General features: G+C 45.8%; 1 protein-coding gene across 1 annotated transcript in view; it reads left to right on the top strand.

The window, feature by feature from the left end:
* The window catches only part of KCNH5 (potassium voltage-gated channel subfamily H member 5), a 188,184-nt gene that overhangs the window by 56,990 nt on the left and 115,172 nt on the right, over positions 1 to 16,022 (top strand). The window contains exon 7 of the mRNA XM_081015936.1: positions 8,350 to 8,779. Within this exon, the coding sequence (XP_080872062.1) occupies positions 8,350 to 8,779 (430 nt within the window). The remainder of the gene's footprint in view (positions 1 to 8,349; positions 8,780 to 16,022) is intronic.

The raw sequence follows: 16,022 nt of genomic DNA, 5'->3' as shown, positions 1-16,022 counted from the left end.
TGCCACTATCGAGAAGGCTCTCTGCCTGGTTCCCTGTAACCTCACTTCTCGCAGTGAGGGAACCATCAGAAGGCCCTCAGTGCTGGACCTCAGTGTTTGGGCAGGATGATGGGGGTGGAGATGCTCCTTCAGGTATACTGAACCGAGGCCGTATAGGGCTTTAAAGGTCAGCATCAACACTTTGAATTGTGCTCAGAAACGTAAGGGGGGGGGGAACAAGTGCTGCTCTTGAGGTAGCAAAGCGTCTTGGGCCACGAAGTTCTGGAGGAAGCTGAAAATAATTGCTCAGCAGCTTTTGATGACTAGAAGAGTTGTTTTTTAAAGAGCCTTGATGGCTCGTGGTTCCTAGCTGTTACATATATGGTTGACCGGGATGAGGGTGGCAGCTGGAGAGAAAAAGTTGAATGTTGAAATGTATCAGAAAAGAAGACCTAGTCTAGTCAAAGGTCTTCCCTGTCATAGAGGCAGGGTGTGTGGGAATGTTTAGGAATGCGGGGGAGGATATATTGTCTAAGATATCCTATCCCAACTTGTCTTTATAAGTTCCACAAAATCAGCAGAGTTAACATTCCCCCTTTTTAAACACACGCACAGCAGATAGCTTGCTCAGACTCGTTAGAGTCTCTGTAAACATTTCCTGGTATTTTCCCTGTTTAATCCCTCCTAAAATAAGATGCTACACAGTCTTCTTTAAAGTATAAAAGGTTTACTCACAAGTAAGCATCTGTTCACACAAAGGTTCCCAGAAGGCAGACTTAAAAGGTTAGAACATAGTTTAAATGTGGTGACTATCTCCTTATGGGAGAAAGCCCCACTATTCTTCTCTTGGCCTGGAGCCAAGGTTGCATTTTAGTAGTGCTGTCATTAAGATGGCATCGATAGAGACTAGATGGTCGCCAGCCTGTGGTTCTGGTTCTTTTTACTTCAGGAGAGGCCACGCCCATCTCAAGTTACACATAGGAAGTTTCGTCTCAGTCCTGGAAAGCAGGAAGTTCTGGCTGGAGGACTGAGACAACCTTCATGTCTACTCTAGCAATGTTGTGTTTGACTGCACCTGATTCTTACATCCCACAGTGTGTACCTCCATAAACAAAGGTGGGTTAAAAGGATCCCAGACTACATACTTGATCCTTTAGGGGGAGTGCAATCCCACCCAGAAAAGGTTGAATATCACATCTTTCTATAAAGCACCCAACTATCTGAAAATACACCTTATCCCATACTACCTGCCCGTGCATTAAGATCAGAAGATGAGATCTACTTGGTTGTCCAAGCAGATACAAGATTTGGAAGCCCAGAGAAGGGCCTTTTCAGTGGTGGCCCCCCGCATGTGGCACTCCCTCCCTACTGAGGTGTGTCTGGCCCTGTTTCCTTATACCCATTAGGCAGCTGGTTAAGGCTCACCCTTTCTGCTGGGCATTAGTAGGAGGAAACATCTGATTAAACAAATGGATTTGTTTCGGCTGCTGGTACTGGTAATTGCTATTTGGAGATTTGTTATGCAAATGTTATTTTAAGGATTGTGCTATTCCTTGATTGTGTGTATTCCTTTTATCTGATTTGCCTTTTTTTTTTTTTTTTTTTTTTGCAAACTACCCTGTCACTTGTGCAAAAGGCACAAGTAATCGAAATAAATGAATCCAAAGCTAGCCCTATCGTTAGACAGAGTGAGGCTGGTGCCTTTGGAACCTGATTTGGGGGGGGGGGTCTTGTGAAAGGGCTAGTTATTTAATTTATCATCATTGCATTTTTACTGCCGGGGAATGGTGGAGTGACTTGTGGGATTATCTGCCTCAGGTGCCAAAATAACTTGATTGGCCTTGGACATTACGTATCTTGACTGTTTGTGTGTGTGTATTTGTTGCTATGCTGAAGGCAGCAAAATGTATTGGGCAAGCCCTGGCTTCCTTGGCTGGTTGTCTGAAGGAAGTTTCTGCTTGCCACCAGGTGAACAGCAACTTATGATGCCTGGTTAGGATACCGGAGACCAGTTCTCAGGGAAACTGGCTTCTGCTGCTGATTTGATGGATGTGCATGTAGCTTGCTTCATTTCCTCAGCAGAAGCTCAGAAGACCTCAGTGTATTAATGTTCCCTGTGAAAACCATGACAAGCCTTGCAAATGGAAAACCAACACAATTAGCTCTGAAGTACTCCCATTTCCTATAGCTTCCTGAGAAAGTGCTACCTCTGCTTAAGCCCTTGACTGGAAAGTTTATGAGCATTGATTCCTGTATGCTATAGCAAAGGGCAATGAATTCTGAGTGGAATAAATATATATGCCATGGATGGAGAACGTGTGGTTCTCCAGGTGTTGCTGAACTCCAGCTCCCACCATTCCTGATCATAGACCATGCTGGCTGATGGGAGTTGGGCTCCAGCAATGTCTCCAGAAGCTCCTTTTATTGTAGTACATAAGGATGTGGTACATCGTAGGAAGTGACCTCACACCCAGTCTGACCATTGGTCCTTCTAGCTCAGGGTTCAGCAAAGTTTTTCAGCAGGGGGCCGGTCCATTGTCCCTCAGACCTTGTGGGGGGCCGGACTATATTTTGAAAAATATATATGAATGAATTCCTATGCCCCACAAATAACCCAGAGATGCATTTTAAATAAAAGGACACATTCTACTCATGTAAAAACACGCTGATTCCCAGACTGTCCATGGGCCAGATTTAGAAGGCGATTGGGCCGGATCTGGCCCCCGGGCCTTAGTTTGCTTACCCATGTTCTAAATATTGCCTACACAGAGGCAGTAGCTTTCCAGGTCTTCAGACAGTTCCCCCAGTCTTACTAGGAGATGCCAGGGATTGAACCAGAAACGCGCTGCATGCAAAGCAGATGTTCTACCACTGAGCTACATCCCTTCCTTGAATTTCAGCAGCTGCAACTTTTCCTGTAAGTGGGACCAACACCCCCTTGCCTTCATCACTATGACACAGGAGCCCCTCTCATTCTGAGACTGAATCTGTGGCTTCCTTAACTCTAAAAACAAAGTGGAACGATCTAGTGAAAGAGGCACCGTTCCCAGTGATGTGTGTCTTCTGATTTCCTGCAACTCTTAATGCCGTTGGGTGTTCAGAAGTCTACGATCTGCCAGTGCTAAGCTGGTGTGGGGTGGAGAATACTTAAAGAGATGGGATGGGATTAATATTCTATGGAGAGCCGGAGGGAAAGGAAAATTTAGTTTGTACAAGTTGCTCTTAGGCAATCCCCCAGAGAGAGACCGCAAAAAGTTTGCAGAGGTAGCCTGGGGGTGAAACGAGCCTGAAGCATTTGTTTAGAGTGTCTCAGTTTATGTAAGATTTATAACCGAGCATTTAAGCTATAGGATATTTAATTTGAATTACCCTTCTCAGACACTTCCCTCCCTCAAATGCACTGTATATGTTAATGGGGAAACAGATGTTGGTTGCACAATATTTAATTTCAAATCCTATGTGAGAGAGACATGCTAACAACTGACGGCTTTAAATTGAAGGCTCATTTGGCCTCTGAAATGTCACAGGGGAGCATTGTTGATCCCTCGTTTCCCCTCGGTATTGGGCCACGAGGAGTGGTGTGGCGGCAGAAAAGAGAAGGGAGTTTTGCTCAGGAAACAAGGGAAATGAAGTAATCCTTTTGGACGCCGGCTTAGAAGAAAGCTGACGGCAGCAAAGCTGATTTGTAACATTTGCTGCTGTACACAGCAGGGAATTGGTAGAGGAGGAAAACGGCATAATGCTTGGAGCATCTCCAGAATGGTAATCAAGATGCAGTATGGGAAGAAGAGGGGGAGACAGGGAATAATCCACATTGCAGTGTGCAAAGGGATTCCGCGCTGCTGAATGAGCTGCTGTGAAGTTAGGGCAGAGGACCTCTTGTTGCCACTGGCTGAGCAGCTCAGGGCCTCAGAGAGAGCAGTGCAGGAAGGAAGAAAGAGTAGGGTAGGAAAAAACGGGGAGAGTGAAGTCAATGGAAGGAAAGGCAAGGAGAGGGCCAAAGAAGACAAAAGTCCTGGGAATGCAGGAAGTCCAGGAAAGGGGGGTTGGGGCAAAGAGAGGAACAAAGGCTGGAAGGTGAAGTTTGTAAGGGAAAGGAAGACTCAGAAGAAGAAAGGGGAGCTCAAAATCATATAGTCAAAGTCTCCTGGTCTTCTCAGTCATTGGTGGAAAATGGTTGAAGGGAAAAGAAGCTGGATACTTCTGCCACTGGTGTGATGTGCTCGTTGCAGTGAGAAAAAGCTTGCTGCCATATTTTCAACCAACCGTATGGCATTAAACAGTAATCTAGGCTGGATATGAGCAACGCAACAGCAAAGTGTTCCTTCTCCTAGAAGGGACCCCCGACTGCCCACTGAACTCATGGGACATTCAGTTTTCCTGCTCCCATCTAAGCAGATGCTTCTGTGCTCCGCATGTACTGGAGATTCCCTGGTACTAAAGTATCAGTTGAACACTAGAGCAGCCCATATGAACCACACGACAATGGAGAGCAGTGCTTATGGTGCAGCACTCAATCTACTTAAATTGCTGCATCACAGCAGTAATACCCAAAGTGAGCTCAAGTCTCCCAGCTATATGTAAATTCTGGCTCTGAGATCACATTGCTCATTCCTTAGGCTGGCCCCAAATTTGGCTTTCCAAAGGAAGGCCACTAGAGCTTTGTAGCAGCGGCGCATTTATAAGCATAAGTGCACTTAATCATATACCTTGAAATGAAATCTCTCTGAATGAAGAGTGGGGATCCTTGAATATGTATGCTGCTAACATTAACACCAGAAAAGAAGGATTAAAGAGCTCATGGGGCTTTAGGGGCTAAGCTCTTTATAAGTCGCTCAGCTTGAAATGTCTCTCTCTGTGGGTTCATTTGCTTGCAGAATTCCCACCCGCTTATGATTTATGGCTCTCAGCAGTCATGCAAACACTTTAAGTGTTAATTTTGGACAGAGGTGGGCCAGGGAATCTCCAAGCTCCAAAGCCCACCTGTCCCAAAGTGACTTCTCTTTTCACACACATTTCTTTCTTTAGATTTGGCAGGTAGGGTAAATAGCTGGTTTTTCTCTTGGGGCTGGACTTGCCTCTTTGTGTCCAGTTCTGTGGGCACTTGAGGGTTTGCAAAGGAAACAGGCAGTCCAGTCACAAGTCCAAACTAAGCAGAGAACCTTCAGGACCTTGGAGAGCTCCAAGGGGCCCTGCTAAGAGAAGTTGTCCCTGCAGGGAGCCAGGGCCAATAGGATCTGAACTGGCAGTGACTGACCAGGAATGAAACCTTGGGGTCATAATAGGCAGCTCAACAAAGATGTTGACCCACTGTGCAGCAGCTGTGAAAGGGGCATATTCCATGCTAGGGATAATTAGGAGAGGAACTGAAAATAAAATTGTCAATATCATAATGCAATTATACAAAGCTATGGTGTGGCTGCACTGGGAATACTGTGTGTACTATGTACAGTTCTGGTTGCCTCACCTCAAAAGGGATATTGCAGAGTTGGAAAAAGTTCAGAAAAGGACAACCAAAATGATCAAGGGGAAAGGTAACAACATCTGGGGCTTTTTAGTTTAGAGAAAATGCAAGTGAGGGGAGACATGATAGAGTTCTCTCTCTCAGAATCCTGGAAGTCATTGGCACTAAAAGATCACAGATCTACATCTGTAGAATTGTAGAGTTGGAAGGGACCCCAAGAATCATCTAGTTCCAACTCCCTGCCATGCAGGAATATGTAGCTGTCCCTTACAGGGATCAAACCTGTAACCTTGATGTTATCAGCACCATGCTCTAACCAGCTGAGCTATCCTACTGCCAAAGAGAATTAGGCAAATTCATGGAGGATAAGGCCATGAATGGTGGCTTTGTTCTGCTCTCACAGTCTCAGTATGCCTCTGACTACTAGCTGCTGGGAGTTGCAAGTGGAAAGAATGCTGTTAGGCTCCTGTTTGTGGGCTTCCTCCACAGGCACCAGGTTGGCCACTGTGAGAATAGGATGCTGAATGAGGTGGGCTGTGGCCTTATTCAGCAAGCTCTCGTTAGGTTCTTATGAAGCCTTATGTAGGCCAATCAGGCCTGAAGTGGGGGTAGGCTTTGCCTTAGAGCATCTGGCTGGCTAGTTAAAGGTCCCTTGAGTTATTTCATAACCTTTGGGGGGGGGGGACAGAGGTTCTGTAGGAGACACAGTCTCTGAGTTGGAGGGCAGGGCTGTGTCTCCAGCTGGGATGGCTCCAAATGAAGTAGTCTGAAAGTCCGCCTCATCTGAGTCTTCTCCTGCTCATGGCAAGTTTCCCAGGTGGCCTCTTAGCTGATAATCTCTAGCTTAATGTACTGGGATGAAAAGTAGCAAAATGTGTGAGACCTTTTTTTAAAGAAGAAGAAGAAGAAACATTGCAGGCAAATAAAGGAGCTTCAGTTTGACTCCTGTACTGAAATAAACTCCAGTGTTTTACAGGTTTGTAATATAATTATCCAAGATTTTGACTAGACTGATTCGATAATGATGTGTAGAAAAGGGCAATTTAAACTTGGCATGGGAAGAAGGAGCACTTGCCTCGTTGCTTCCTGCTAAATGAAACATCTTCAGCTGTTGAATCTCTCCCCCTTTTTTTGCTGTGGAATTCTTTTGCCGGAGCGTTCCTGCAGTGAGTCAGTAATGATTCTGAATGCAAGAGCTAGTTATTTATAATTTAGACTGTAATTAATTATGAGCCCATGGCTCCCTCTCCTTTCATGTACAACTTCCAGCATAAGGCATATGGTCACTTAAAGATGAAAGAACAACAGCATTGAAGGGGGGAAAAACAAAACACTTCTGTAAAGCAATTGCATGTGGTTGATGCCGTTCAGCAATCTCCATGATAGCTAATTAGTCTTCAGTGGCTAGACATATGTTCAGTTGAGAACCATGTAGGAAGGCAAGATTATGTGATCTGACCATCTTCAGTTATTCAGAATCTCAGAAGAACATAGGAAGATCCCCACTCTTTCAGCACCACAGTCTTATAGAAACAAATGAAATCAACTTGTCACTTTTAAAGCACCACTAACTCAAGCTCCATGGAGGTCAAGTGGGTGGAAGCCCAAGCAAATGTTTACGTTGCTGAGTTTTTCCATGTCGGGGCTAAGTTTTGCATTCCTGGTGGCTCAAAATATTCTACATAAATATTAGAGGAATATTACAGGTCTTCTTCAGCAGAAAGTACAAAATCCAGCCTTTGTTCTTGGCAGCAGAATAGTTCATGTTTCTGTTCATTTTTAGTCAGTGTCCTGGGCATTAATTAGCATTCATACAGAACTAAGCAAACAATCCACAATGGGAGTTTTTTAATTCCCTGGGGACCAGTTGGGAAGCTCTAATGTTCCCAAGGCAAATAAAGAAAGGAAGAAAGCTGTGCAAATTCAGAGCTTTCTCAAACCAACTGGCCAACAGTATAAGCAAAGTCTTTTCTAACAAGCCCTGCTTGCTGTTCCCCTATCATCTGCTTCCAAAATAGCTCAGCAGCAAAGCATCTATTTTGTATGTGGGAGGTCCCAAGTTCAATCCCTGACATCTCCAGAGAAAACGAAAATGAAATCTTCGTGGTACTATCAGAGTAGACGGAGGATGGGAGGACCTGCCAATATTGGTTCTCTCATGGTTCCCAATTCACATTTCTGCAGCAATATGCATTTTGTTTTCACCACAGTAAAAAGCTCACATGAAAATTCTTTAGCATTTTTGTGTGAGTATCTCCTCATAAACTTTTTTTTTTGTCTGAAGTTTTGACTAAAGCACACATTTTTGCAAGCAATTTCCTCTAATGTGATGAACGTTTAATGTTGTATTTTAATTGTTTTAGCCCACCCTGTTATCTAAGGGTGAAACAAGAATAAGAGAATCATAGAATCATAGAATTGTAGAGTTGGAAGTGTCCCCAAGTATCATCGAATCCACACACACACACACACACCCTTCAATTTTGGAATCTTAGCTAAAGCATCCATGACAGATGGCCATCCAACCTCTGCTTAAAAACTCCCAAGAAAGGATAATTGCATATTATGGAGCTAATTGCATAAGTACGGTAATTATTGTATGTTGATTTCACTAACACATTCATTTTTGTGCACAATTTCCTCTAATATACGTATTTCTGTAAACACTGCTCGATTGGAGAACTGCGTTGCAAAATTCAATGATGTGTGAATTTCAGAGGAAGGCTATGTTTCAGTTCTTGTTTTGTTTCAGAAAGTGTGGGTTTAAAAGATTTGCCTGTGAATGTGAACTGAATCGAATCTCTCCCCCACCCCTACTTCCAGATGCCTCAGTGTTCAGCGTAAACAAGAGCACGTGGTGTTTATCATTTTGCAAGTGAGTAAAGCTTTCCCTCCTTCCTTCCCAGGGTATCAGCAGTCTCTTCAGTTCCTTAAAAGTGGTGCGTCTCCTGCGACTGGGCCGCGTGGCCAGGAAGTTGGACCATTACCTGGAATATGGTGCTGCGGTTTTGGTGCTGCTGGTCTGTGTCTTTGGACTAGTAGCCCACTGGCTCGCTTGTATATGGTACAGCATCGGGGACTACGAGGTCATCGATGAGATCACCAATACCCTCAAGAAGGACAGCTGGCTCTGCCAATTGGCGGAGAGCATTGGAACGCCATATCGGTACAACTCTACGGGATCAGGGCAGTGGGAAGGAGGACCCAGTAAAGACTCGCTTTATATCACTTCCCTCTACTTTACCATGACAAGCCTTACCACAATAGGATTTGGGAACATAGCTCCGACCACCGATGGAGAGAAGATCTTCTCAGTGGCCATGATGATGGTGGGCTGTAAGTAGGATGGTCACTTTCCCCCTCTTTGCATTTCTCATAATTGGTTTTCCTTACGGGTTCTCTTTTTGCATGGGACTGGTGCATCGTCGCAACTGAATCACGAAAGCTGGGCTCCTTGCATTAGCACCGAGTGGTCGGGAGTTTGGTCTGTAGACGTTTGACTCAGTTTTTGGGTAGGGAAGCTGTTCTGGAGGTCTAATCTGTGGAAGACCTACATTTTGGGGGCTCTGAAGTTCGATTTGTGTTGGGGCCCTCTTCTCAACCAGCAATGAGGTCTGGGTAACCACTGTTATCTTCTTCAATGGTAGATCAGCACTTAAAAAACAAACAAACTACTAAATCTCAGCTTTTGCTTAATCTTGCTGTACTGTGACACACCACTACCGACTCTCAAACTTTGGGACTGTTGAAATACATGCAACAAAAAAATCGATCAATTTAAGTTGTGCCACTCAAATTGGGTCTACGTTTTTAAGCAATGTGGACTGAAGTTGCTTCTGGGGCCCCTCCAAGATTAGTGGCCCTGTAGCTTAATTAGTTTCAAAGCATCTCTGCCCCTGTCAATGTAGACAATACAAAAACACCAACGGCCTAGCTTTTGTATAAGGCTGATTACTAAGGGAGAGGTTGTCCTCAGTGCTAGGATGAGCTGAAGGTCTTAGATCCAAGAGGAGGGACCAAGAACTGGGTTAGGCCTTGTCCTCTGGCATGACAGGAGGCTAAGAATGCTCTGAGGGTTGTGGTCTTGTGGAGAGAAGAGAACAGGAGAATAGCTCAAAGTCTAGTGCAACTGGTTAGTTGGATAGCACCTCCCATGCTGTTTATACAATCACAGCCATGTTGCAGCATCAGTGCACCTGTGGCTCCCGAACCTTTTAGAGCCACTTTCCCCTTGGTCCCATAAACACATCCCCAGTGCCTGCTACTCTATGAAAAGCATTACTCAGAATAGTGGTTTCCATGACCCACTAAAAAGGATAATAACACAATGAAATTCAGAACAGTAATGATTAATTGCACATTTATTCAAAACCCAATTAAGACTGTTTAGCTTAATTAATTCAACAAAGCTCTTGAGCTGGATCCCGTGATAACAGGTTTTAAAAGTCTGATACTCATTTACCCCTCTGGCACCCATCCCATCTCTGTCCCCTTGCCTCTTAGGGCCCCACTAGGAAATCCCCCGCACTGGGGTCTCTACCACCTACTTTGGGAACTATTGATCAAGCCAATTATTTTATTTCATCTGCTCTTAAAATGGTTTAAAATGGTGCACCATGCCCTGGCTCATCGAAGGTCCAGCTGAAATTATTTTGATGGCTTGGAAATGACGTTGGTGTTGGAGGCGTTCCAGTGAATTCTCGAAAAATGGGCTAAAGCTTTGTTGCTTGGGCTGGGTTTGCGAAGGCGACGTCTATTTTTATCAGCTAAGAATGGAATCCCATGTTGTCACCATGGGAGCTGGAGGCAAGTGAGACGGTTTCTAGACACAATAGATTGTAGGGGTTCTTCCCCTCCCTGCTTTCATTTTTTGCGGCAGATCTGCAGTTCCTCTTAGAGCATCCTTAAATCTGACAGGACAAAGGAGACGAATTTCTTCTTCTGTGTGCTCTCAAAGCAGCAGCGATTCCGCTGGATGAGACTCTTCAAACCATAGTATAGTTTTGAGTGGCTGGGAAATGCTGCCGCAAGGTGGTGTGGATGGATGTAAAGCATGCTGATAGGATTCAGGAAGGAGTAGATCACAATTTTAACTGCTTGATGTGTCGCCATGCCTTGCATAGTTTAGGGAAAAGGCAAGCAAGAGAGGACGTGAAAGAGGGGTCTGGAATTATGCATGGTGTCGAGAGACGTTTATTTTCTCCCCCTCTCTCAACTCAGGGACATCCAGTGAAGGTGAATGTTAGATGATTCAGGACAGACAAAGCGATGGTTAATCAGACGGGTCCCTAGCTTGATCCAGCAGGATTTTCTTATGCTCTGATGTTCTCATGCTTTGCATCCAGGCAGAACATCTTGTGACACATTAAGCCCAAATCAGTCCATAAGCCATGTGGCATGCTCCGTCTCATACCCCTTGTCCTCTTTGACCCTGTGTGTGCACGGGGAGTGCATATCAATATGACTTCTCCACCCCCCACCCCACGAAAAGGTTGTGGTTGTTAACAAAAGGATCTTGGGGCTTTGAGCTGGGGAAACTGCGTGAGACCTTGGAGAGCTGCTGTCAGCCTGAGCAGACAATATCAGGCTGGTTGGACTGATGGCATGGCTTGGTACAAGTCAGCTCTGTCTGCTATAGAGCATGTGGCTTGGGTACAGGAGGTTCCATGTTTACTCCCCACCATCTCCAGTTTAAGGGGGGATCTCTAATGGGGAATAGACGAGTTCAAGGACGATCTCAGTGGTTGCCTAGTCATGATGGCTGTGGTCTAGCTCCAGAATCAGGGGTAGCATGCCAGTTGAACACCCATTGCTGAAGAACAACAATGGCTGAAGGATCTGCTTGTAGGCTTCCCATCTGTTATCTAGCTGGCCAACTGGGGGAAGCAGGATGCTGAATTAGATGGGTCTCTGGTCTCTGGTAAAGCAGGGCTTTAAAGGTAAAGATAAAGGGACCCCTGACCATTAGGTCCAGTCGTGACCGACTCTGGGGTTGCGGTGCTCATCTCGCTTTATTGGCCAAGGGAGCCGGCGTACAGCTTCCGGGTCATGTGGCCAGCATGACTAAGCCGCTTCTGGGGAACCAGAGCAGCGCACGGAAACGCCGTTTACCTTCCTGCCGGAGCGGTACCTATTTATCTACTTGCACTTTGACTTGCTTTCGAACTGCTAGGTTGGCAGGAGCTGGGACCAAGCAATGGGAGCTCACCCCGTCGCGGGGATTCGAACCGCCATCCTTCTGATCGGCAAGTCCTAGGCTCTGTGGTTTAACCCACAGCGCCACCCGTGTCCCTGTAAGCGGGGCTTTACATATCATCTAAGTAATACTGGGCAAAACCCCCACCCCATGAAGTTCTGTCAATACTTGGCTGCAGAGCTGCATTCACTCAAATGGGTTACAAGCTACACAGGCCTGCTTGAGGGTGTTGTTTTTTCATAACCACTTCACCCTGTTGCAAATTGGAACGTGCCTCTTTCTTTCTTTCTTTCTTTCTTTCTTTCTTTCTTTCTTTCTTTCAACAAAACAAAACCCAGTGGACACTTTGAACCCGTTGTTTCAAAATAGCTGACTGCAAAAATAAAAAGTGAAAAAAAATTAAAAAGAAAGAATGAAAGAACAACCAAGAGGTGTGTGAGCATTGTGCTAGTTTGGGCAAACCTTTTCAGCTGACCTCAGAAATGTTCAGATGGCTATGCTCTGCCTCTGCAGTTAGAGGGTCCGGTTCTTCAAACTTTTGCTGCTTATTTTGGAATTCGGGGCTGCAAATGAATGTCGCTCAGTGGAAGAGCATCTGCTTGGCATGTAGAAGGTCCCAGGTACAATCACAAGATCTCCAGGTAACGCTGGGAGAGGATCCTTTCTGAAATCCTGGAAAGCCAATGCCAGTCAGTATAGACCAGTGTTTCCCAAACTTAGGTCTCCAGCTGTTTTTGGACTACAACTCCCATCATCCCTAGGACCAGTGGTTCGGGATGATGGGAACTGTAGTCCAAAAAGAGCCCAAGTTTGGGAAACAATGGTGTAGAGCAAAACTGGATACTGACTTAGCAGTAAGAAGGCAGCTTCATCTTTCCCCGTCTTTGGCTATTGGCTTTGCTGCTGCTCTGAGGGTAGAGTTGATTGTTCTGCTTGCAAAGCGAACATGTCTTTTGCTTTCCTCTCTGGAGATGTTAATTGTGCGGAGGATTAAATTCCTTGTTGTGCTTGCAAGTGGGCCGTTGAACCTCCATTTGCAACACGGTGATGAATAGGCCCGGCTAGACACCTGTTGTAATAGGATAAGCGATGCCAAACGGGCATGCAACGTGCAGATGGTTCTGCACAAAGGAGAACCTGATGTCCCGAAACAATTATGGCAAAAGGGACCATTTGTAAAGTGGGACGAGATGGTTCTTCCTTCCTCTCTCCGCCGCCACTCCTGTACCTTCCAGTTGCATCTCCAGAAGTTGGAAGGAGGAAGGGAAATGGAAATCAGCCCCCTCCTCACCAAATAGAGCAGGCATAGGCAAACTCCAGCCCTCCAGATGTTTGGGACTACAATTCCCATCATCCCTGACCACTGGTCCTGTTAACTAGGGATGATGGGAGTTGTAGTCCCAAACACCTGGAGGGCCAGAGTTTGCCTATGCCTGGGACTACAATTCTCATCATCCCTGACCACTGGTCCTGTTAACTAGGGATGATGGGAATTATAGTCCCAAACAGCTGGAGGCTACTTCAGCCTATGCCTGAAATAGAGCAAGTGGGAAAACCACACATCTGGCCAATGGTTCCTTATTCCCCCCCCCCGGCAGGAAAAATAAAAGCCACTCTGGCAGGAGATGAGCTGATGTGGAGGCTGTCTTCAAACCCCTGAATACCAATTCCTGGGAATCACAAGTGAGGAGATCACTGTTGCACCCAGGTCCTAGAATCATAGAATTATAGAGTTGGAAGGGATCCCAAGGTTCAACTAGTCCAACCCTTTGCAAGGCAGGAATCTCAGCTAAAGCATCAACGACAGTCCTGCTTTTAGGCTTCCCAGAGGTTGGCTACTGTGATGCTGGACTAAACGGGCCATCGACCCTAATCCCGCAGGGCTCTTCTTATGTTCAAAACTGCTGCCACTGCCCCCATTGCAACTCCTTGTGAACACGTCGTCTTCCATTGCATGCCCTGTTTGATCTTCTGGAAAAGTTATTTTGGGCCTCCTGTGAATGGGGTTGGTGTCACGTGGAAGATGGAGCAAGGCTGTTTTCTGCTGCTCCAGATGTAGGACCCAAACCAGAACTTTTGAATGGTAAGAGCTGTTTGAAAATGAAATGGGCTACCTGGGAAGGTGGTGGATCCTTCTTCCCTGGTCATCTGCCAGAGATTCTTTAGTTGTGATTTTCCTGCATCTCAGGAGGTTGTCAGAAGATGTCTCTTCCAAGAATTCTATGATTCTACAATTCTATGAGATTACATTCTTTATTGCATACCCTCCAACATTTCTCTGATGAAAATAGGTATGCCCTAAATTGTCAGGTGGTGGTGTGGTTGCTCAAGAGCAAACAGGCAAGACTCCGACCTGTCTTTTCCAGGCTTTATTATTAGTATAAAGTATTTACAGTGCAGAGTGTCGCAAGTCCATGTCTGCTCAGTCACTAGCAGAATCTGGACGTGGCCAGTCCTTGTACCTCCGCCAGCATAACAGTCGTGTGACCCCCATCCTTCTCCTCCCCTCTCTGCGCCCAAACCTACTGCTCAGAGTGGGCGCTGGCAAAGGGAGACTTGCCTCCCCTCCGCTTTGCTCAGGCTCAATGTTGAGGCTCTCCCTAGCATCTCCTGGTCCCTGCACGCCCTCCCCACTGGAGGCGGGGCTTTCCTCCTTGCCAGAGGAGGAACTGCTTCACAAGATCATCTGAGGCTCCCTGTAACACAACTGCCCTTCCACCTCTCGCCTCTGAGCTGATGGCAGTTCTCTGACATAAATAATAACAATAACAATAATAATATTCATACCCTATCCATCTGACTGGGTTGCACCAGCCACTCTGGGCAGTTTACAGCATATATAAAAACAGAAGAAAACATTAAACATTTAAAAAAACCTTCCCTATACAGGGCTGCCTTCAGATGTCTTCCAAAGGTTGTATAGTTACTTGTCTCCTTGGCTTTGGGATCGCCATAACTCCATACCCCCCAACATTTCTCCCATGAAAATAGGCTGTCCTGTGGAAAAGCAGGACATTCTGGGATCAAATCAGAAACTAGGAAAGCTTCTGTAAATCTGGGACTGTCCCTGGAAAATAGAGACACTTGGGAACATGGTTTTGGTTTGGTTTTTTTTTAAACAACCCTACAAACAGCCAAGCTTTGGGCCTGGCACTAAATTGCTGCCACCTGTTCCAGGGGAAATACGCCAGGTTTGCTCCTGGGTTGCGTCTGCAGAAAATAAATCTGTGAAGCTTTTTCATCACATGGAAATAAACATGGTCCCCGAGACTCCTGCCTGCAGACTGAGGTGTTTTAAAGGTATCATTGGAGAAAGCACTGGCCAGAAAAACAGTTGGCAGCCGTATTGTGTGTCTCCTGCACGCTCCCCAAATCCAGCTGCCTGAGGATGATTCACACCTTACACTTTTTGAAGGCTTCTTCAAAGTCCCTGCCACGAGGATCCTCACATTTCCACAGGCACCGGGGTGTTTGCAGCACTGCGGCAATCCCTAAATAAATGCAAGGAAAACATTTCTGTGTTATTGAGGACACCTCGGGCTATAAGCATTGCATTTTTAATCAGGCCCTCTCCGACTCTGAATATATAAACCCCAGAAGGGTTTATTTCGCTCCCCACCTCCCACCCCGCTTCATTTCTAAGAGCTTTAGAACTGCCTTGAAGTTCGGTCTTCTTTTCATGGGGCTTCTCCCTTTGCAGATAAAGTAGCGCGCGCGCGCACACACACACACACACACACACACACACACGCATCCACTTAGGATTATGGTGGGGTGTGGGTGACTTTCTGGAAACTCCAATGATTCTTCAGCTATCCTATTGAAAGTGTAATTTATTGTCTGCCTGTTGCCCCCACCCTTTCCATCTCCCCCCTGCCCCAGATTACAGAGCTTGGGGATACAAAATGCAAACAGGTTACACGAAGCCTTTCTCAACCTGTGGGTCCCCAGATGTTGTTGAACTACAACTCCCATCACCCCTAGCTAGCAATGAAGGGCCATTAGAATATTGTTCTATATATGATCCCAAAAACTGTTTGAGGCATTTTCTCCTCTCTCATATGTTATCCCCAAACCCCTTCCTTAAAGGGGGGAGGGAGGTTTTTACACCAGCCAGAAGAACAAGGCTTTTACTTGCTTAGATGTTACAGTGAAAATTTGCCTCTCTCTCTGGAATGTCCGGCTTAGGTGGGTAGAGATAAGAGCAAGGTTGATTGTGTACTATTGTAACCCAGACAGGGGGAGGCTGAAAAGGAGGAGGCGAATTGAAAAGGAGGAGGGTAACACAAGAAACAAAGCTATATCTTATTGCTATTAGTGTAAATTACATGTGAACACGTGTCTATGCATTCTAAGGGGTATTAAAAGCTGCCACGCTCAGAA

This window comes from Podarcis pityusensis, assembly GCF_964106645.2.
Source record: "Podarcis pityusensis genome assembly, chromosome: 1".
NCBI lineage: Eukaryota > Metazoa > Chordata > Lepidosauria > Squamata > Lacertidae > Podarcis > Podarcis pityusensis.
Note: the sequence above shows the minus strand (reverse complement) of the source record. Positions and strands in the feature narration are given on the sequence as shown.